The 21,445-nt window shown below is 48.2% G+C and overlaps 2 protein-coding genes across 3 annotated transcripts in view; both read left to right on the top strand.

Annotated features, from left to right (window-relative positions):
• The window catches only part of LOC311009711 (R3H domain-containing protein 1-like), a 30,408-nt gene extending 14,768 nt beyond the window's left edge, over positions 1–15,640 (top strand). The window contains exons 7-27 of the mRNA XM_084004040.1: positions 689–767; positions 855–914; positions 1,469–1,609; positions 1,755–1,863; positions 2,020–2,115; positions 2,424–2,449; positions 2,758–2,811; positions 3,317–3,549; positions 4,189–4,458; positions 4,895–5,055; positions 5,373–5,495; positions 6,261–6,602; positions 6,684–6,810; positions 9,223–9,380; positions 9,482–9,618; positions 11,241–11,344; positions 12,699–12,880; positions 13,139–13,295; positions 13,377–13,474; positions 13,554–13,638; positions 14,444–15,640. Coding sequence (XP_083860166.1) covers positions 689–767; positions 855–914; positions 1,469–1,609; positions 1,755–1,863; positions 2,020–2,115; positions 2,424–2,449; positions 2,758–2,811; positions 3,317–3,549; positions 4,189–4,458; positions 4,895–5,055; positions 5,373–5,495; positions 6,261–6,602; positions 6,684–6,810; positions 9,223–9,380; positions 9,482–9,618; positions 11,241–11,344; positions 12,699–12,880; positions 13,139–13,295; positions 13,377–13,474; positions 13,554–13,638; positions 14,444–14,727 — 3,026 coding nt within the window. The 3' untranslated portion in view covers positions 14,728–15,640. The remainder of the gene's footprint in view (positions 1–688; positions 768–854; positions 915–1,468; positions 1,610–1,754; positions 1,864–2,019; positions 2,116–2,423; positions 2,450–2,757; positions 2,812–3,316; positions 3,550–4,188; positions 4,459–4,894; positions 5,056–5,372; positions 5,496–6,260; positions 6,603–6,683; positions 6,811–9,222; positions 9,381–9,481; positions 9,619–11,240; positions 11,345–12,698; positions 12,881–13,138; positions 13,296–13,376; positions 13,475–13,553; positions 13,639–14,443) is intronic.
• Positions 15,641–15,763: 123 nt separating this feature from the next.
• Positions 15,764–18,534, top strand: LOC311009709 (uncharacterized protein). Of its 2 annotated transcripts, none has more exons than XM_084004037.1 (3): positions 15,764–16,224; positions 17,034–17,128; positions 17,212–18,534. In XM_084004037.1, exons 1-3 carry the CDS (start codon positions 16,038–16,040, stop codon positions 18,412–18,414), a joined length of 1,485 nt encoding a protein of 494 aa, XP_083860163.1. In that variant the 5' UTR covers positions 15,764–16,037; the 3' UTR covers positions 18,415–18,534. The 2 variants fall into 2 exon arrangements, with proteins under 2 accessions (XP_083860163.1, XP_083860164.1); XM_084004038.1 differs by having other exon boundaries at positions 16,114–16,224; positions 17,015–17,128.
• The last annotated feature ends 2,911 nt before the right edge of the window (positions 18,535–21,445 follow it).

Genomic DNA, 21,445 nt, shown 5'->3' with positions numbered 1-21,445 from the left:
ATGTCACTCGGCCAAATTACAGCTTTATAATACATATATTTTACCCTGTCAGCCCCTCCCCAACACCGTTTGTCCAACAGCACTCCTCCGTTTGAGATGATAACTCGTTATGGGCCGATAATTGTCGTGATTCTGTTAATTGCGACAAGCTCAAGGTGTTAAACAATTACGTGGATTCCCACAGGCACATAAAGGTGTCTTCTTCCCTCTGCGGAGCAACGCCGCTGATGAGGCAGCCTCCAATTATAGCAAGCAGACACCCACCGAGGGGACGGCGCCCGTCCTTTTGTTGCTGCGTTTCCTGTCATTATCCGACCACTTCCTCAACTCCTAAATGGTTGCGCTCACAAGCCGCCCGATTAATTTATTCATGGTCACACCATTAACAGCCAAAGTTTCCCTTCTCAGATTTGACCATTTTTCTTTGCCAATACATGAACGACGAGCTGATTAATGCTTCACAGCAGGCGCTTCATTAGCTGTTTATCATTAATTTGGGGAGTTAACGGGGCGGAACATCCCAACTATTATTCATGTAAATGAAATCATACTCACAACACGACATGCTCGTGATCTCGGCGTGTGTTAATTGTGTTCAGGTAGGAATCTGTGTTAGGAATGAGATCTGTGGCGCGTCGCCTTCAGCCTCATCGATCATTTATACAACATCTGTGTCTGTCTCGGTCAGATTCCAGTCAAGACTACACGGATTCCACTGGCATCGACCTCCACGAGTTCCTGGTCAACACGCTGAAGGGCAACCCCAGGTACGCTTCGACATCCACACCTGAAATGTACAAAGAGACGCCCGGGAGTTCATTAACGACCTTTTTTTCATGCGTTTATTCATTTAGGGATCGCATCATGCTCCTGAAGTTGGAACAAGACATCTTGGACTTCATCAGCAATAATGAGTAAGATGTTATTATTGTCTCAACCAGAGGAGGAAGTTAGTTTGTGAGCCCAGCTGTGGCGGTTTATTTATGGGGAAGGACATTTTTCCACGGCGTCCGAAGAGCTCTCTAGCATTCAAGCGCAGCGGGAAGTTTCCCTTCTCGGATGGACTGGGCTTGATGTCACGCAATTAAGACGAGCAGCTGTTCATTGTCTGGGCTGTTTCGTTTACGGCTGCTCTGCCAAGGAAATCTGTTTGGATGGATCTCATCCTTCTTAAAAAGGAGTCTAGAGACTAGACGCGGGACCGTTTCACGTAGGGGTTATTATCTTATTATTAAGATGACCGTAAATCATAAGGTCTCCCCGCATAGATCGTTTTAAAAATGTCTTCTTTTATGTTTTTAAATCAGAATTACCCTCACAAGATAAAACAGATGGCAGATGAAACAGCCACAACTTCTCTTGCCTCCTAATTTCACACCAGATCGTGATTTTTTTTTTTTTCTTCTGGTATATGAATAAATAAATAAAAAAAGTGTCGACCATTAACGGCGTTCACGTCTCCTTCTAGAAGCCAGAAGAGAAAGTTCCCACCCATGACGTCCTACCACAGGATGCTGCTCCACCGAGTGGCGGCCTACTTCGGCATGGACCACAACGTGGACCCCAGCGGGAAGTCCGTGGTGATCAACAAAACCACCAACACTAGAATGTGAGCACTCCGCTAATTAATTTGGCGGCTATCAATCGACAGATAAGCTAGTTTGCCGCCCTGCTTGTAACAAACGTTTCTGTCAGCATCTGCCTGTAATTAAGCTTGTGTGTCCCCCCCCCCCCCCCTCCCAAACCACCGACAGACCCGATCAGAAATTCTCCGAGCACATCAAGGATGACAGGGCGGACGATTTTCAGAAACGCTACATTCTCAAACGAGACAACTCCAGCTTTGATCGCGACGACAGCACGGTAGGTGTTTTTGTATTTGTGTGTGTGCTTTTTTTTTTCCACCAAGCTGTCACTTTCATTTCTGACATGTTGGTAAGAGTGGAACAATCTGGCGTCCCTGACACGGCTGCTAAGGAAGCGTGTGTGTGTGTGTGTGTGTGTGTGTGTCCTTGCCAGATTCGAATGCGTTTGAAAGCTGACAAGAGGAGCAAATCGATGGAGGAGAGGGAGGAGGAGTACCAGCGAGCCAGAGAAAGGATATTTGCACATGATGTGAGAGCTGTTTGTGTGGGCGGGTGTGGGGGTGGGGGTGGGTGGGGGGGCCGTGTTGCACAAATCCTTGTGTCGCTTCTATTCATGTGCAAATTCACTGGATTTCTTGCTTGCAATTACCACTGCTGGATTTATGAATTTCCCCCGTGATGCGGAGCCAAATCTATAAGCAGATTTATAACCAGCGTCCAAGCATCTGTCAATGTCACTTAATAAAAACGTGTTTATTAATAAGTTGTTGTTGAAACGTTGGGAGATAATAAGAAGAATCTGCAACCCTGACCTGTGATTTTCATTTCCACCCACAGGGAGATCACTTCATACTGGATAGAAGGCAAGTAAAACCCCGTTAATCACATGACTACTGACATCGCTTCACCTCTCATTGACTTCCTCCAAAAAGCTCCGTCTAACGAGGGTGATGTATCGTAGGTTAATTGGCAAAAGTAGGGCCGATAAGATCCTTCTGAAGTGTAACCATAGCGCTTCTATTTTAAATGATATTCAATCATTTTTTATAGTTTTCCCCCGTCGGAGCAGCAATTAAACGCCGCTCTGTCATGTGTTTTTTATTTAAATGGTGGATATCTCATTTTGCCAGCGTCCCTTCCCTTCTGTAACACCTCTCTCCTCTCCCTCCAGTGCTCAGGATGAAGGCGCATGCATGAGCACCCAACAGAGGCGGCAAATGTTCAGGTAGGTCCACCCCCGTCACGCATCGCTCATCGCTTTGAGAGCCACAGGCGGAGAAGAAGAAGAGAAAAAAAAAAAGCCTTTGAATCGCCGTCCGCCTTAATCGGCCCGCTCAGGAGCAGGACTGCTGATCTGAGGATTTGTTTTCGCTGCTCAGGGAAGCTTCTGTTCAATAGGATTTTCTCAGCTTTATTTTTAAAATGGCATCCTGTATTGTTTCTGCTAAATTTACATCGCTGGATGTGCAGCTGCAGGAAGACCGCAGGCCATGTTTCACGTCTCATAAATATACAAATTCACATCCTTTTGAACCATTTTATATTTCTGGTTTAGTTCACACTCTGCTGTGTATAATGTGGCAATAGATAAGTCCCAGAAAAACAATATTTGCAGTGTACACGAGGCATTTTAGGGCTCACTTTTTTAGATTATAGATACAAATCAAGTTTAATTTAGGATTAAAATAAGCATCAAAAATGTTCCAAACAAATCCTTCCTCCTTGTCCAGGTTACGGGCCGGTCGTTCGGGTGCCAGCCGGCAGAGCAGCTCCGAGACGGAGACGCTGCCGCGGCACAGCGAGCCTCGGCCGTGGAGCAGCACCGACAGCTCGGACAGCTCCAACCGCCTCGCCCCGCGGCCCCCCATGACCAAGGCCAGCAGCTTCAGCGGCATCTCCCCCGGCCTCGTCCGCGGGGACAGCACGGCCAGCAGCAAGAGCACCGGGAGGCTCTCCAAAACAGGCAAGAGATGCTCATTTACGTCACAGCGTCCTCACGTCGTTTTAAGTCCCAGCGTGTAATTCACTCGCAGCAGGAAGAGGAAACAGAATCTTTATTAGAGAGTACGCCGGGTGCAAAAATAGGCATTTTGCATGTTGAGCTCCAAACAGAGTCTCCAAACAAAATGTGTTGTCCTGCTGCGGTCAATAAAGTGTGCGTGCCGCCCCGTAGCCAGACAGCTGTCAAAAGTAACGACTGGACTGCAGCGCGGTGAAGGAGGAGGCTTGTGTAAAACCGACATGATGCATGAGTCCCACACATGTCAGGGAGATGAAGTCCGGCCTGCGTGTGCTTCATACACAATATGAGATGTTCTTCACCGCGGGTTCCTCCTCTTCCTCTCAGTGAAAGTCCTCGGCTCTCCTTGTTGTTCATCTGGTCTTTTTCTCATTTTCTGCCAATCTCATCTCCTCTTGTTATTTGTGGAGGTGCAGCAGCAGGCTTCCCTGCCTGAGCGGTTTTTGAAGTTGTTTACGAGGCGGCTGGCTGCCTTCACTTTGTGTTTTGGGAGTGTGAGTCGAGGAGACGTCTTCGCCCGAGTCCTCGGATAACCTCGCCGTCTCCGCCTGACGGTGATGTCATTTGTCTGCCCTCCCTCAGGTTCCGAATCGTGCAGCAGCGTGGGCTCCTCGTCCAGCTCGCTGTCCCGTCCCCAGCTGCCTCTCCCGGCCTCCGCCCCGTCCTGGTCCAACATCCCCAGCGTGCCCATAATCCACTCCGCCGCCGACGCCAGAGGCTCTGGACACCCCGAGATGATCAAGAGCGCCGCTTCTCAGCCGCCGTCGGCCACAGACGCGACGAACTATTACGTGTTGCCGCTGGACGCCTCAGGGATCCCACCTGGCAGCGTTCTGGTCAACCCACACACAGGTGGGTGATGGGGGGATGGAAATCTTCAGAACTCCCATTTCACTAAATCAAAAATGATTTCACTCTGGACTGCGGCTGACCCAACCTCAGTCTGCTGCGTTAAATCAAAGCAAATGTTCCCATCTTGTAGTTTCCTGGTGAATTATTCACGACTCGGGGACAGAATCATGGCCGGTTTGTCCGTCAAATTAGCATCCGGACCAAAGCGTGCTGATCAAACCGCACTGAGCAGATGGGAGAAATATTCATCACGGGCCGGTTGTACGCTGTCAAGCTGCAAAGCGAGCTTCGAACGCTGCCAAGGTTGTTGGCTCCTCTCGTAGACCGTGTTCGGGCCTCCCTCCCGGTCACCACGAGTGTTTCCTTCTGAATGATGATGAATTATTAGTCCATTTCAATCCCATTTATTTGTCTCTTTTTGAATTATTTTTGACAGGCAAGGCTTTCATCCACCCGGACGGCAGCGCCGTAGTTTATAACCCGGCCTCCGTGGCCCCCGCTGCTGGCAGGAACCCACAGCAGGGGAAAACCCCGCAGCAGCCCCTCCCTGCCCCGACACAGCAGCAGCAGCAGCCGGCCAATCACCTTCTCTCCCAGGTCAGTGGGCGGGACTACGTCTCCTCTGCCTGTATTTTCTAACTTCTTCTTAACCCACTAACTTCTCCTGTTGAGATGAGAGCTGATAGTCGGATGGGAGGAGCCTCCCGACTGTTTGCTAAACCCCTCCCATGAACAGCGATTGTCTGTCGCTTAGCAACCGTAGCTGGGCATGGCAGGGACCCAAACTATCCCTTATAAGCGGGATTCTCGAGGTGAAAACATGAATGGGGTTTAGCATACAGCGGAGTGAGTCTCCCACCGTTTTACTAGCATCCTTCCTCCTGTCTCATTTCTTCTTCCCTGTCCCTCTCCAGCCGATCTGTCCTCCTCTCCAGCTGTCCTCTGAGCCTGTTCACAACCCAACGGTCTCGTATCCTCTTCCTCCTCTTCCTCCTTCCCAGTACCTGCCCGTCTGTGCTAACCAACAGTACACTGTGGTACAGAACTCCATTCTTCCACTTTATTATCCTCCTCCCTCCTCCCCGCTCCATCTCCTGTCAGACCTGGCTCATTAAGGGTTTTATTTCTAGACTTTTCTCTGGGCGGTTAAATTAACGCGTTAAACTCAGACACGGATGTCCAGAAAGAACCGCTCTAATTCCACTTCATACGGTGCCTTTTCAAATGAGCTCCCTAATTAATTCTGCCATATATCAAGTTGGATTACTATTATTATTACAACGTTATCTTTGTCTGTTTTAAATTTAGAATTTGGCACACAGAGTTTAGCTCTTGAACACGATTCCTGTTATCTAAAATCTCATCTTTTACTTCAAAACGCTCCTTATTATTCGTCCGTTTAACCATTCAGTTAGTGTTTTTTTTTTTGGACTGAAAGGTGTAGCTGCTCCCCACATGTGTGTATATATACATATATATAAATAGAGAGAGATCATGCATTCACTTAACCTCGTTTCTGACCTGGTTTTAGTGAAAGACGTGCCTCTGTGACTAATTATGCCTTTGGAAAGTTCCATTAATATTTAATTCATCACCAGATGTTGGCGCTGAATAATCCATGACTAAAAACACCCCTTTTCCAACAACATGTCAGAACTGACCTGAACTGGCGTGCGGTGGTGATGCAGATAAATAGTTTAGACTCAGATTAAGACCACGTGTTGTTGTTTTTTAAAACCTTCTGTATAATCCATCGATTTGATGATTAAAACGCCGTTTGTTAACATTAATTCCGTCCCCAGCCCGACGCCCTCAGCACCCAGTTCGGTCACATGACTCTGGCACAGCAGCCGCCCAGCAACAGCGGCGCTCCGGCTCCGGACGGCCGCCACTATCCGGCCGTGTACCACCACCACCACCACCCCTCCTCGGTGCTGCTGCAGCAGCAGCAGCAGGTTGCTAGCTACATGGTGGCGGGGCCCCCGGGAGGACACCCAGGGGTGCTGCAGGGTCAGCCCGTCCCAACCCCGGGCCCCAACCACGCGTATCCCAGCTCCACCCCGGGCCCCGCTGCTTTTCCCGGGGCCACGCTGAACCAGCAGCTCCTCCAGCAGCACACCTACATCCAGCAGCCGGTCCAGCAGGTAGGGATGCAGAAAATCACAGTCCATCGTTTCATCAACGCCTGCATCTTGATGGCTAATCGTTAATTTCTGTCGTTCCAGATGTCCACGTGTTACTGCTCTTCAGCCCACCATGCTCACTGCTCCAGCCAGCAGCAGCACTACCGGCCCCCCGTCAACCCGCTGCCCTATAACTGCCCTCAGAGCCAAAACCTGCCCCAGCAACAAGGTAAACGGCCTTGTTCAATGATGTCACTTTTCATTTTTCACACACGTGTCATGCTGGCTTTTCAGCAGGTTTTTGTCAAATGTAAAACATCAGAGTTTGGTGAGATGACACGCTCAGCTTCACTCAGCCACATACACACAAAAAAAATGTGTAATTCCAAAAAATAATAATGGCAGGTTTTCCCTTTATTTCTCCAGTTTTCTGTGATGAGCCTTCAGCTTCTTCAAACTTTGAAATGGTTACACGGCACATCTAAAGACGAATCAAAGCGTGTTTTAATGAACAGTCTCTGCAGATGTTACCTTCAATGTTCAAACTTAGCTGAGATATCAAGAGTCGTACCATATCAATAGACCTTACCTTGTCAATTCCAGCTCTCAGCTAGTATTTATTTGTTGTTGTGTGTTTTTTCACAAGGGAGCAATGTTATACGCAGTCCGACGCTCTACTGAAGGACAGATATTTGTTTGTTTTTACGAGTTTGGAAGTCTCCCCGGGAATCATCCGTTTGATTCAGTTGTTTTGTTTTTCCCCCCTTCACCACAGGATTGGTGAAGGTTGTGATTGCTTCCTCACACACTCGTACAGTCGCACACACACACACACACACACACACACACACACACACACACACGTCGGTGTAAAGGGGCTGCGGCACTATTCTGTCATCTGTAGGCTGCGAAGATGCCGCTTCCCTGCTGGGGGCCCGGCAGCAGCCAGCGGACAAATGAAGCTGACCTACAAAGGCAAAGGACAGCAATTATTTATCAGGGAAACGGAAAAAAATGACTTCAGTGCCTCGTTTTTCCTTGTATTTGTTGTTCTGGCATTAATTAGAGAGGAAAAAAAGATGTATAAGGCCAGCTAAAGGTGATGTAGCACGGGGTGCACACATGATAAATAAGTATTCGGGGGGGAAGTCTCCGATGGTGCATTCAAGGTCCACAGAGACTGTTTCCACTGCCTTGCATCAGGCGGTCGGCGCCACCACAGGGCCGCGGCTTCAGTCATGGTCATTGTGGGAGAGCGGCTTGTGTAACATGTGAAGGGATTGACGCATTTCCCCTTCACTGCTCGGTGACGCTCGACTCCGTTAGTCATCACTCAAATGTTGCTTTTTAAAAGAAAAGCACCTTTTTGTGTGAAGTGACGAAAAACCTTGATATTTTGAGTTTTTAGACTGGTGGTCAGATAAAACAAAGAACATGAAAATGTCGACCTGGGCTTATGTTTATATTTTCAGACATTTATAGGCAAAAAATATATAGGCATTTATAGCTGAAATGAAAAATGCCCTTTTATCCCTTTTTGATCACAAATTAATCTGCAGATTAATCGATAATGAAAATATAAAACCTGAACAAATATATGGCAACGTGTACTTTTGGTGTAAGTGGACCTGCAGTATCTATTATGGGACTAATGAGGAAGGTGGACTTTCGGGGTCTGAGGTGTGATCCGGTACCTGAGAGGCGGGATGCGGGGCCGGGACGCTGTCTGAGAGGCCTCTATGAATCTCACAGTGAACCGGTCTCTTTTCCAGCCCCTCACTCCTCCTCCTCCTCCAGGACGCGCCGTAATCTCGGCAAAAAAAACGTAATTGGCCTCAGCGACACACGCACGACGCAGCAGAGGATCCTGGGTAAAGACGTCGCAATCATCTGCTGCCTGCTGGAATGGAATAAAACGGGGTGCGTTTGATATTACGGTCATTTCATGCTCGGTTTGTGAGCGAAGGTGGGAGACGAGGGTGGATAAAAATAGTCGCCCCCCCTCCGTTCCTTGCGGAGCGCTCTCATTGTCTAGTTGTACTTTTCTCCCAAGGCGGCAGACTGTAAAGACACCTTCACAAAAGGACGTCCTCTCCTTTGTCCATTAGATTACCGTGTGTGTGTGTGTGTGTCACAAGGGACAGTATTTTTCAAATGTCTCTTTGTCACCTTGACATTTAAGTGTCTGATTCCCCCCCCTCTTCCCCTCCGGCTATGAGTAAGCGCCGCCATTTTAGGCCGTTTTGGAAAATGGAAGGATCCGTGTGACTTTGTGCAGTTTTCTGCGGACGCCTTAAATGGCTTTTTAAGAGACGTGTCCCCCCCGCTCTCTGTTAACCTGAACTTAATCAGTGGGTGAAGTGGAAGTTGTGGCCGGACCACTCGGGCTGCAGGTTCAGGCCACCGCAGGCTAAATCAAATATATTGACTTTCTCATTTATTCCGAGTGCCTCAAACTTGCTTAGCTGTTACTCGACTCGCCGACTCCGCTGCTTTGTCCTCCTCCTGCTGTGAACACTTCCCCCTTTTTTTAAATCTTGACGTACAAGCTTTTATTGCGTGTTTTTGTCGTCATGGTTATCGCCGTCTCCTTTCATTCGCTCACAGTGTCGTGCCTTTCCCCCCCCCCGTTTTGCCTCAGTGCACCAAGCCATGATGCCAAACCCAGCGTCCAGCTACCAGGCCGTAGTGGGCATGCAGCCAACATCCAACCTCGCTCTCACTGGCAACCAGCAAAGCAATATGGGCAACCAGATGCAAGGCATGATGGTCCAGTACTCTCCAATGCAGTCTTATCAGGTATTTTGACGACGCGACGCCGTTCTAATGTCACTAAATAGTCGGTAAAGTCTGTGTTTTGTTGCTTGATTTCCTCGTCTACCTGCTGTTTTTGCCTCCAGCAGGTTTCTGTGCCACAGCAGACGTACCAGCAGCCAGTGTTTGTGTCGTGTCAGCCGGGTCAGGGGGCGATGGCGGTCGCAGCCGGCATGCAGCCCTGCTACAGCCTGCTCCCCCCGAACCAGCACACCACCATGAGGTACTGGCTCGGGTCCAACCTCCACGCCCTCATGTTGTTCTCTTAAATCACAGGTTACATCCATCCATTTAATAATTAGGTTTCTGGTTCATCTTTATGATGACAAACTCATCCTTCTGTCAGCTGTAGATGGAATTATTATCTCTCTTGTAGATGTACTTTGTCCCAGAAACCGATTTTCAGGTACCCGACGCTGCAGGTGCCTCTTATTTATAGACCCGCCTGAGAAGTGAATCCCCAAAGCCTCTGAGCCAAGGTCATCTGTGTTCACCGCGAGGAGGAAAAATGGAGTTATTAGCGCGGTGCTTTCGGTGAGCCGGGTCCGCCGCCTGACGAACGTCGACTCGACGGCCCTCTCAAAAGAGCGCTGCTCGTTTGCCGCCGTCACTCTGCCGGCGTGGACTCGTGCGAGCGCCGCGCTCTCCCTCATTAGCGGCTGATTGATAGAACGAGTTCACACAAAGCAAAACATGTAATTAGTTCCCACCTCCGCGGACCCAATCAATCTGGATGGCAGCGAGGGGAGCGCGGCTGGGACCGCTCGTACACATGACATGTACGTCGGTCGTCACCTGCAGGAGAACAATGCGCGCTACAGGAGAGGAGCGGGGAGGTCACTCTCTCATTGTCCCAGCTGTGAAACGAGGCTGCCTTAGTAGGGCAGTCGGCGTGGGAGTGATTTATGCTGCTGTGTTGGAGCAGCTCCCTGTTCTCCCGCGAGGCCCCGACTGTCCACCTGCAGCCTGCTCCTCCACCAGCTGGACCCGAGTCCCTCCAGGCCGCTTGCTTACCGAGCAGAGCGCCCCGGCTTGCAGATTGGCTTGAAGTTAAATTTCAGATTTAATACCCCAGCTGCAGCGTCGGGATCTCCGAGCTCCTGGAGATTTATGTCTGTTAGGGTTTAGGAGGCGTCGGATTGAACGGCTCTTTCTTCAGGTGTCGAGGCTCTGCAGCACTTAACAGATTTGACAGCTTTTAACGGCGACATGGCATGCTAATTTTCAGGCTTCTACTGCATGATTATTGTTTATATTTTTCTGTTTGAATAAACCTGTATTCCTTAAACGTCTTAAACGCTCCGTCTCTTCAAACCTTCCTGAAAAAGCCCAGTCTGCTCTCATGATACTTTTAAACCTTTTATGCTTGTATCTGCAGATTTTAGTCTTTTTTTATATGGTTAATCCACTCCACATGTTATGAATTTATATGAGGAATTATTGGTATTGGGTCTGTCATTTTTTATTCCGTATAATTCTCTATTAAGCATTGGAAAATGGTATAAAAAATGCCAATTACAGTTTCCTGAAGTGCAAGTTGATGGTATCTTGTTCTGTTAAAGCAACAGTCCAAATATATTGAATTTATAAACTGTAAGACAAAAAAGCAACAAATGCAGTAGAGAAAAGAAAAAGGAAAAAAAGATTTAAATAAAAAAATGAGAGGTTGCATTCTTTCATTTAAATAAAATTAAACCAAAGAGGAAAGATAAGGTGTGTGATATTCTGCTGGGAAATATTGACAAAAAATGTGATTTTTATCATCCCGACCCTTCCGAAGCGTGTATTAAAAAGGGTTTTAATTGAACATGAACCTGTTCTAACTCTCTGTTTGCTCCTCCACAGTTCAACCGTGAGTTTCCTGCCCACCCAGATGATGGAGCAGCTCCAGTTTCCCCAGAACCCCTCCCAGTGTGTCTCCCAGCAGCACCCAGGCCAGCAGTACGCAGGTACGCTCCCCGGAGCTCCGGGTCCAAACCTGCAGCAGCGTGAGGATGTTCAACCCCCACCCCCTCTCCATCTCTCAGCATCAATAACCGCAGAATGTATTCCTTCGCAGCGACGCCCCCGGGCTTCATAATGAAATAATCTTCCCCGGGTTTACTCTGCCCGTTGTGTGTGCGTCAGCAGCGTGATTAGATTTACACTCGGGCTTTTCAAAATGAGAAAGAGGGGAGGCGTGGCGACGGCGGCTCCCCGGGGTTTGGATAAGTGAAAAGTGATTTGCACATCCCGAGATTAAAGAGCCAGGAGGTCGGGCGACGACTCCGTCAAAATGGTGTTTGGTGCGGTGTGACATCACCATCACTCTTCAGAGGCCATCCAGATCTATCATCCCATGGTTCGGCGTGAATCTAATATTATGAATAATAATAGAAAACGGCTTCCTGTTCACTACAATGTGTGATATATGAGGGTTTTTCCTCTAATAATCTAATATCAGCAGATATGTGGAGCGAGGCGATGTATCTGAAATTATTATTATTATTATTATTTAACAGTTTAGTGGTGAGTTTAAAGAAATAAGAGTCGCCATGTTTTCATGTTTCCATGGCTCTCAGAATAGCCGTCCGGAGGCCCAGGTGGGGCCGTCTCCTCCTAATGACCTTTATTATTCATGGCTGATTATTATGGGAGAGCGATGGAGGGAGCCGTCACTTCCAGCCCGTCAGTAATGAGGTCACATGAAGGTCTCGCGGCGGCCTCACCTACGGAGTCCCCGGTAAACATTTTTAATTGGCTGTGCCGGGGCCGGGTATAATCCACAGATTAAGTCCAAATATCCGTTGTCCTTGCGACTGTTGTTGGGTAATAATTCATAAATCAACGGTGGCGTCGCCTGTGTAAATATTCCAATATGCTTTTCACCTAATGGGAGCTTTATGTAAACAGAAATTAATTAGATGGATTTTATTTTTTTATGATATCGCGGAGCAGGAGGCTGCTTCTCAACCTTGTTTAGTCACATTAACGCACCACAAACTAATCAGATAATTGGATGTGCCGGATCATCGCGGAGGGTTTAGCACCAAAAGGGAGCGGGCCGTTATTTCCGCCGCGGATGCGCCCTCATAATCAAGGCACTTAGAAGCTAATTGCTCATCGGCTAACGGCGCGAGAGCGGCGTCTTCGCTGATGAGCTGCACAGCTGAAGAAAAGTGCTGAAAAAGAGTCGGTTTACTGCGGCGCCTGAATAATGAGTTTGTGTGATGAACTGAATAAAAATAAGCAGTATTAAGTCTTTCCCTGTGTGTGCCTCCTTGTCATCACTTTCATTTCCAGTTTCTTCTTCTTGGCGTGCAGGGCTGTTACCCCCGGCCCCCGGCGGCGGCATGGTGATGCTGCAAATGACGGCGCCCTCCTGCCAGCAGCCGCGGGCCCCCTCCCCCTGCCAGCGGAAACAGCCCAGCCACAAACACCCGGGCCCCGAGCACCAGCGCAGCCGCAGGCCTGCCGAGCTCCTCCCACCTCCAGACAACACCCAGGTACAAACGCTTCCCCACGTCGGCTCAATGTCGCAGCAAATGAAGCAGGCGCTGGCGTGACCTGGAAACGATGAGAAAATAGTCCCGCGCATTAAGGCGTAATGGCACATTAGGGGGGGGGGCTAATGTGGGTGGAACGGCACATTAAAGCAACAACTCGAACCGACAGAATTACTTTGCGAGAGAGAATGAGAATTTTTTTGAATGAAAGTGTTTTGTGTTCCTTCCCCTCGTCGTCTCCCGGTGTGTTGTGTGTAGAGCAGCCTGCGCTTGTCCCCGGCACTCACGCCCTCGCCAGGCCGGCCGCCCAGCGTCAAGGGCCTCCCATTAGGCATCTCGTCCATCCCTGTCATGGCCCACCACCCGCACCGCCACCACCCGCCGCTCCCTACAGCCTTCTGCCACAGTGGACAAGGTCAGTGCCCTCTCCTACAATATCCTGTTAAAGCCTCAATGCTTTATCTGCATGATAACATGTTTTTGTTTTGGCGTCCAGGTGAAGCACACTACTCTCTACTGGGCCAACCTCTGCAGTACCAACCCTCCATCAGACCTCCGCTGATCCACACCGCCCACATGGTGGCCAAACACCAGGTGAGACACGCTTGAAATGAAGCTCTCGTGGTCTTCCAGGTGGTCAAGTTCCCCTCACTGTCGCCCTCTGTCTCCTCAGGGTCCACTGGGGGTTTGGCGTGGCGGTCATGGGAGGAAGGCTGGCAGGAAACCTCTGTCTTCAGATCTCAGTGTAGGTGAAGCAGGTAATAGGAAGTCCGGAGGGAGGCTTGAGCTTAGCGACGTTGACGCACCAAACAATTAAAATATAAAGTTGTAGGAAATCAGACTCCACCACGCGATCGACTCGAGCTGCTGCGTCGTCTATTTAGCAGATTAGCTGAAATAACATCAGGTTGTTGTTGTTGTTTTTTTATTGTGTCAGAAATATGCTTGCAGCGCTCCGCAGCTGTGGAGGAAAAGCGTCTCGTTTGTGAATGTAAGCAGAATAAATTCCAAACCGGGCAGAATCCACACCTGGCAGTGGAACCTGCAGCCCCGGCGGGATTGTGCCGGAGAGAAATGTGCTGATTATTTCAAATACGGCATCGCATTTTATTTTTTGCACTTGCCGAGGTATTTTTTATTTATTTATTTATTTATTTTGCATTATTCAGGCGCTTTTTGTGAACAATCCCACTCGTACAATCAACAAGGAGGGGAGAGGGGAGGGGCTCGCAGCCCCGCTGTGTTGAGCATTAAGTGTTGGTGGAAAGTTCAACATCTCGGCGCTGCCTCTAAAATGTCACGCTTGCTGGAAATAAGAAATTATCTTTTAAACTGCCAGTCGTGCATTTTTATGTCTTAAATGTGACCTATGAAGAAACGGTGAAAGCACTAAATATTAAGGGAAGCAGACGTGTCTGACTGACCTTCCACCCAAAGCGTTAACGCTGACTGCAGCGGTTTATTGAAGCCTCCCGATGGTGCAGGTCCGATTCTCTCCTTCTTCATGACTTCTCTTTGCTGGCTCGGCTGCTCACGGCTGCTGCTGTCTGTGTGTGTCTGCAGTGAGCAGTCATATCCTGGAAGTGACAGATCCTCCGGAGGGGATCAGCTGTACAGACTCCCACCATCTCCTGGCAGAGTTCTGCGGAGGGGGCGAATTGATCCAGCGGCTGTCGGACCATCATCCGACCGGAGACGCTCCCAGCGGACGCCTGGCCTCATCATACTCCATCTTTGCCATGCTACCCTCCAGATACGCCGCGCTGCATCACAGCGGGCCCCAGGCCACCTTTAAACTCAGAACTGGCACCAGACACAAAGGGGACTCGGACAAGGCCGGCTCATAGCTGCTAAGACGTTGGTGCGCCGGAAGGAGCGCCACATAAAACGCACATCCAACCACCTGCCTCTGCTGCCTCAGTCTGGACTGTCTCGGTTCAAGACTCTGTCCAAATCACACACACACACACACACACACACACACACAAAACCCAACGTCAAATGTTTGAAGGATGAATGTTCAATTTTATTTAGTTTTAGTTCATTTTTATCATTTTTTTTCCTCCCTGGCCAACCGGTCTGAGTTCAGTTCGTTTGCCGTTTAAAGCGTTCTGGGAGAGCTGCGGGGGATTCATTTGCCAGCTGTTAGCGACTCCACTGTGGCTCTTTTTAAACGCGTCGAGCTAAACGCACACGTTTTTTTTTTTTTCTGGGGATTTAAAGATGAGCGTTCATATCAAAGCAAGCGTTTGGTTTTAAATTGAACATGCATCAGTCGTTCCACCGTGTGTCCCCGGCCACTGACTCATGACGCTGAGCAGCATCTATCCAGAATCTCTCGTATGACATGCTCCCAACAATAAACACGCAGCAGCAGCACTTGTACAGTGTGAGCCCATACAATAATAAACACTGAATAATAGATGTACTACCTGAATTATTTAAAGTCACTTTTATACACAGTGAGTGTTGGATTTGCACTGAACGAGACGGAGATTCACAGACTGGATTTTTTTTTTTTTTTTTTTTTAATCAACCTGTTTGTTGCACTCGGCCAGGCCACTTTCTTTTATATTTAATTAAAATGTTTATATGCACAAGAAAAATGCAATGGAGTTTGTCACTCATGGCTTCTTTTTCTGGATTTAGTTTGTGTGAATCATGAGAGGTGTTCTGTCTCTGGTGTGGCTTTTCATTTCCTTTATTTTTTTTTTGTTTTGGGGAGGGGGGGGTTTGACTCTAATAAATGTTTGCACCACACGTGTTGACATAACTTTTTCCAACGCTGAAAGACGAGCACTAATCTGTAACTGGAGGGCAATGTTTCATTGGAGCAATATGTTGCTTCATTGTGTGTCTGTGTGGGGGGGGATAAACCATGATGAGGCAACTCTTTGGAAAATGTTGCCTTAGGTTTGTATCTGTGCCTTATGGGCATATTCGCTCAGTTTAGCAGCCTAATTTCCTGCTGCATAAATTAGCCGCTTTGCATCAAATGTAATACATGGAGAAACAGAGACACCTGGTGGGCAAGTGTTGCTACTACAGCTCAGCCACAAAGACAGAAAGTGAAACTAAACACTGTTTTTGGTCAACTTGTGTGGGCGGTTGTAGCTTAGTTAGCATTCAGCAGCTAGCTTAATAACGTCCCACCGGCATGGAGGGCGCCGACAGGACGGTGGTTGTGTCCGGCGTGCCCGACGTGTTGCCCGCCAGCAGGATGAGCGACAAGCTGACCATTCACTTCCAGAGCGGCAGGAGGAGTCGAGGAGGAGACGTCGAGGCGGTGAAGTTCCCCACCAACATGGACGGAGTCGCCTTCATCACTTTCGACCAAGCTGAAGGTACATTAACGGGCTGTAGCTAAACGGGCTACAAGCTAACCACGATATACGTCACATATACGGCGAACTCCATTTAAAAAAACACAGCATTAAGTTTACACACTTATGCAGTTTGTGCTGCGTGTTTATTAACCGTATCGTTGCGTTCAGGCACATAAATTAGCATAAATATGCTAATATATGTTTGAATACACTGGAAATGACCTCTTGTGACCTTTAGGATGATGGACGTTAACTGTTTAAATACCGGAAGTGCTCGCGTTCCACTCCCTAAAAAATGCAATTCTTGCATAAATCTTAAAATGTTAAAAAGCCTGACATTTTTGAGAATTTTTGTCACTTTTTGAGTGTTAAAATGTAAAATTTAGCACTAAATGTATATATAGAGCTGGAGGTTGTGGGTTCAATCCTTAAGGAACATGAATCTGTGCTGAAAATGTTGTCGAAATGTAAAATACATTCAGAATTTGGTGCCTTTTTGACAGAGAAAAGGTAGACGGATGGAAGACAACAACACCCACAATGCACAGCTCTGCAGGCCACTCCCACTGATGCGGACCAGCCACTAGTCAGCGGATTGTCTCTAATAGGTTCCTTTAATTGGTTCCCATGAGAACCACCATCCGTTCCCATGGGAACCACTTATATACTATATAGAAAGGTAGTATAGATCAAACATGAAGAGCTGCCTGTCTGATGAAAGGCTTATTATTGAATATAATTATTATAGTCTATGAGAAGATATATCAGGTTTTTATGAAGGATCATTATAATGCTCACGTGGGTGGAGACGTGGCTACTCTTGACAGATGCAGAGAGGGTGGTGCGAAAAGAGCGACACATCATGACGGACAACGAGTTTCCTGGCGAATACCTGCTCACCGTGTTCCCCTTCACTCCAGATGTGAGTATCTTCACCGGAGTCTCATCTTCCACGTGAGTGACGATGTCATTTTTAGGCGTAACGTGCTGATTCTTGTACGGCAGGTGTTTTTGTACGTCGCCAGCGCGACGGTCGACCTCTCCGTGTTCGGCAGGGACCGGCTGCCTCTGCTTCAGAGTCTGGGGTCGGCCTACAGGTCGCTACGTTTCCGGCCTTCGACCCAGGAGATGAAAGCCACCGTCGAAGGGCCTTTTGCTGCCGTCCAGGTTCTGAGGCGGGACCTCATCCGCAGGGCCAGCCGGCTTAAACCCCAAGTCTCAGCCCAAACCGCTGCTGTCAAGCTAAGAGAGACTCCTCTTAATCCGATGGTAATATCTCATCACGAGGGCGTAAGCTGTTCTAAGGCTGAGCCGGGGCCGGCGAGCTCCAACGGCTTATCAGCGCCGCTGCAGACCGCAGGTGAGGCCGCTGCCGTCCAAAGCCTGCTCTCACATGCAAAAACTCAAAAGGCGTCCTCGAGGCCAGAAGTTCACGGGGGTTTGTCAGTCGGGAGGTTTTGCGAAGAGGTGGAGCAGAGGGATCGGTCCAGGCTGGAAACGCCAAGCAAGTACAGGACAGAACTAGACCCCCATACAAGGGCTGGATCCCCTTTGTCAGGCCTGGACCGGCTCCTCGCAGAGGAAACCTCTGGAAAGCAGCCAGAGTGTGAGAAACGCAGCAGACCAGACAGGAACCCGGCAGCTGAGATCAGAGGACCGTCTGACTCTTTGAAGGAATCAGATCAGAGCGGCTCCACAGCGAACATCCTCCAGACCAGAGTGAAAGATGTCTCAACGTCCGACAGGGATGAGCTGTCTGCGATCCGTCCGCAGTATCAGGAGACGGCGTGCATCTGGCTCGACTCGTACACGTACAGATACATCGAAACATTCCGCAAGAAGGAGTTCGACAGATGCTTGAGAGGTCTCCCTGCGTCCGTTGAGCACCTCGCCGGCGACCTCACGCGGATACGGCTGTCGGAGAGGCCGACCTCCAGGACGCCGTCGAGGATCCAGCAGGCGTCGGATGACCTCCAGAGTTTGGTGGAGTTTTGGCTGTCGACGTTGAGGGTTCAAGGCATCGAGCACGGCGACAAGCGGAGGCTGCTTCAACTCTGCGACGACGTCAACTTCTGGTTCACCGACGTTCTGTACGTGCCGGAGGACGGCGGCGTGAAGGTGGTCGGACCCTCGGTGACGAGTTACCTGTTCTGCTTAAGGGTGGAGGATAAACTCAAAGGCACTCTGACTCTGATGCAGCAAAAATAAATGAATGTGCTTTCATCAACGACCACACGGGGGCGCAGTTGTGCTGCAGTTTGCAAACAATGTAGTTTACCTCAGACTTTTCTTTTTTCTTTTTATATTAAAACTGGGAAATTAATAAAACTGAATCTACTGAATATCAGCCTTACTGTTCAGTTTTGTTAAATTACATCCGAATGTTTCTAACTATTATGTCGACCAGAGATTCTTAATAATTTTATTTATTTGTTAAATGTGCTAACATTAATGATATTTCATAGCAGAATTATTTACCCTTTACGACTTGTTCATAAATCCTACTGGAGTTCAGAATCACGTACCAGCATCGGACAGTAGGGGGCGGTGTGGCACTTTCCACCATATGCTGGACTGTTTAGAAATAGAGACACTGAAGCTGCCCAGTGAGGCTCTCATGAGGCTCGGTTTGGCAAGCGGGGTGCAGATTGGCAGGCAAATGATGTCAGTTGGCTGTACCATCACACACACACACACACACACACGGTGTTGCACCTTCTCCGAGGGAAATCGGATCCGTACACGTGATGTGTGAAGATGCTCGCTACATAATTTTGTTTTCTCCCGTCTGCGATTATTCAAATGAGCTCGCGCCACAGCCTCCATAATTGATTCATTATGTAGAAATAAGCCAACACAACCATAATGAACGCACACAAACACAGAGAATCAGTCATCCCCCCCGACACACACACACACACACACACACACACTGGGTTGTTACCATAGGAACGTGGTGGGAGAGGTTGCCGAGCTGCAGCGGCGGGCGTCGTTGGGGGAAGCTCTGGAATACAATGAAAACATCCAGGAGGACGGAGGAATTACATTAGAGCAGAAGAACCCTTCATGGAGACACGAGCAGGAGGGAGCGCTGCCTCTCAACACCCAGACCTCCCTGCTGCCCCTTTGATAGCACATCTTGAACAATTACTCATTATTTGGTGTGTGTGTGGGGTCATTATGGTAAAATGGATAGGAGGGTATTTTTCCTGAATAATCCCAACGCCGGTCCTCCATTACAGCCTCTTCTCATCCTCGCTCCTCATTATGCATAACGGCGTAATTAGGTAATTGCATTTTTTTTTCAATAATAACGTGTGACTTTCAGGATGGAGGTTAAAAACAGCTGCAGGCCAGGAATAGAAGGATGTTTCCTGGGGGGGACGGGGGATCCAAACCATGGGTGGATTACAGAAGACGGGCTGCTAGTGGTCTGTCAATCAAGTGAGTACAAAGAGAGAAAAAAAGATGCAAAATAAGACACAAACACACACGTTGGAGGTCAGAGGTCATGCAGACCAGCCCGTGCATCATATTTTATCCCAGCAGGAACGAGTTCTGCTGGTGATGAATTGCCTTTCTCCAGGCAAATAGCTTCTTAATGCTTCCCTGTACAGATCATCACCCCGCCGTGAGGTGGGGGGGGTGATCTGAGTCGTGCCCTCTTGAATGTCGTATTAGGGAGGTGTGGTGGAGGAGCCTTGCAGGAGAAATTGAGGGCAGCAGACCAAGAAAACAGTTTGTTAGCTGTGGAAAACGGATGAATGCTGTTTAATTGGTCTCTAAACATACGACCCGTAATGTAAACGGACCGGATCCCCTTGAATTTTTAAGGGCCCATTTACTCTGGTGCTCCTTAAGCCGCGTGTCCCTCGCCTTCCTGTCCTCGCCGGTCACCTGACCTTGCACCTCCGTGCACACCTGCCCCTCGTTCCCGTCCTCCCACCTGCATCTCGTTACCCCGCTGACGCCGCTGTGCGTCTGTTGTTCACGGGGGGAAGAGATCGTTTCGGCGGATCACATCTGGATGCCAAACCATCCAGGAAGTGTCTGTACAATTATCAGTCTCTCCTCGGTTAACGGTTAGGGGGTGAAGAAGAAACGCAGCGGCCCGTTAAAACCCCGACACCGCAGCGCTGCACATACGGAGGCCACATGTGGGCCCCCGTGAATTTAGCTGGATTTAACTCTTACTACCTCTATATAGTCCTCTAAAGTCCTCTACATACTCCACTATATATGACCTCTATAGTTCTCTACATAGTCCTCTACGTAGTCCTCTACATAGTCCTCTATATAGTCCTCTAATATGTCCTCTATATATGACCTCTATAGTCTTCTCTAGTCCTCTCTATATTCCTCTATATAGTCTTCTCTAGTCCTCTATATAGTCCTCTACATACTCCACTATATATGTCCTCTATAGTCTTCTCTAGTCCTCTATATAGTCCTCTACATATGTCCTCTATAGTCTTCTCTAGTCCTCTCTATATTCCTCTATATAGTCTTCTCTAGTCCTCTATATAGTCCTCTCTTGTCCTCTATATAGTCCTCTTCATAGTCATTTATATAGTCCTCTATAGTCTTCTCTAGTCCTCTATATAGTCCTCTAATATGTCCTCTATATAGTCCTCTAATATGTCCTCTCTTGTCCTCTACATAGTCCTCTATATAGTCCTCTATAGTCCTCTAATATGTCCTCTATATAGTCCTCTATAGTCCTCTAATATGTCCTCTATATAGTCCTCTATAGTCCTCTAATATGTCCTCTATATAGTCCTCTATAGTCCTCTAATATGTCCTCTATAGTCCTCTAATATGTCCTCTATATAGTCCTCTAATATGTCCTCTCTTGTCCTCTACATAGTCCTCTATATAGTCCTCTAATATGTCCTCTATATAGTCCTCTACATACTCCTCTATATAGTCCTCTAATATGTCCTCTCTTGTCCTCTACATAGTCCTCTACATACTCCTCTATATAGTCCTCTAATATGTCCTCTCTTGTCCTCTACATACTTCTCTATATAGTCCTCTAATATGTCCTCTATATAGTCCTCTATAGTCCTCTAATATGTCCTCTATATAGTCCTCTATAGTCCTCTAATATGTCCTCTATATAGTCCTCTATAGTCCTCTAATATGTCCTCTATAGTCCTCTAATATGTCCTCTATATAGTCCTCTAATATGTCCTCTCTTGTCCTCTATATAGTCCTCTATAGTCCTCTAATATGTCCT

Source organism: Eutrigla gurnardus (assembly GCF_963514095.1).
Source record: "Eutrigla gurnardus genome assembly, chromosome: 24".
Lineage (NCBI taxonomy): Eukaryota > Metazoa > Chordata > Actinopteri > Perciformes > Triglidae > Eutrigla > Eutrigla gurnardus.
Note: the sequence above shows the minus strand (reverse complement) of the source record. Positions and strands in the feature narration are given on the sequence as shown.

Coding starts and splice junctions, on each gene's coding strand:
- LOC311009709 (XM_084004037.1), top strand. CDS start 16,038: ATGGAGGGCGCCGACAGGACGGTGGTTGTGTCCGGCGTGCCCGACGTG. Junction 16,225..17,033: donor CACTTTCGACCAAGCTGAAG/GTACATTAACGG, acceptor TACTCTTGACAG/ATGCAGAGAGGGTGGTGCGA. Junction 17,129..17,211: donor TGTTCCCCTTCACTCCAGAT/GTGAGTATCTTC, acceptor CTTGTACGGCAG/GTGTTTTTGTACGTCGCCAG.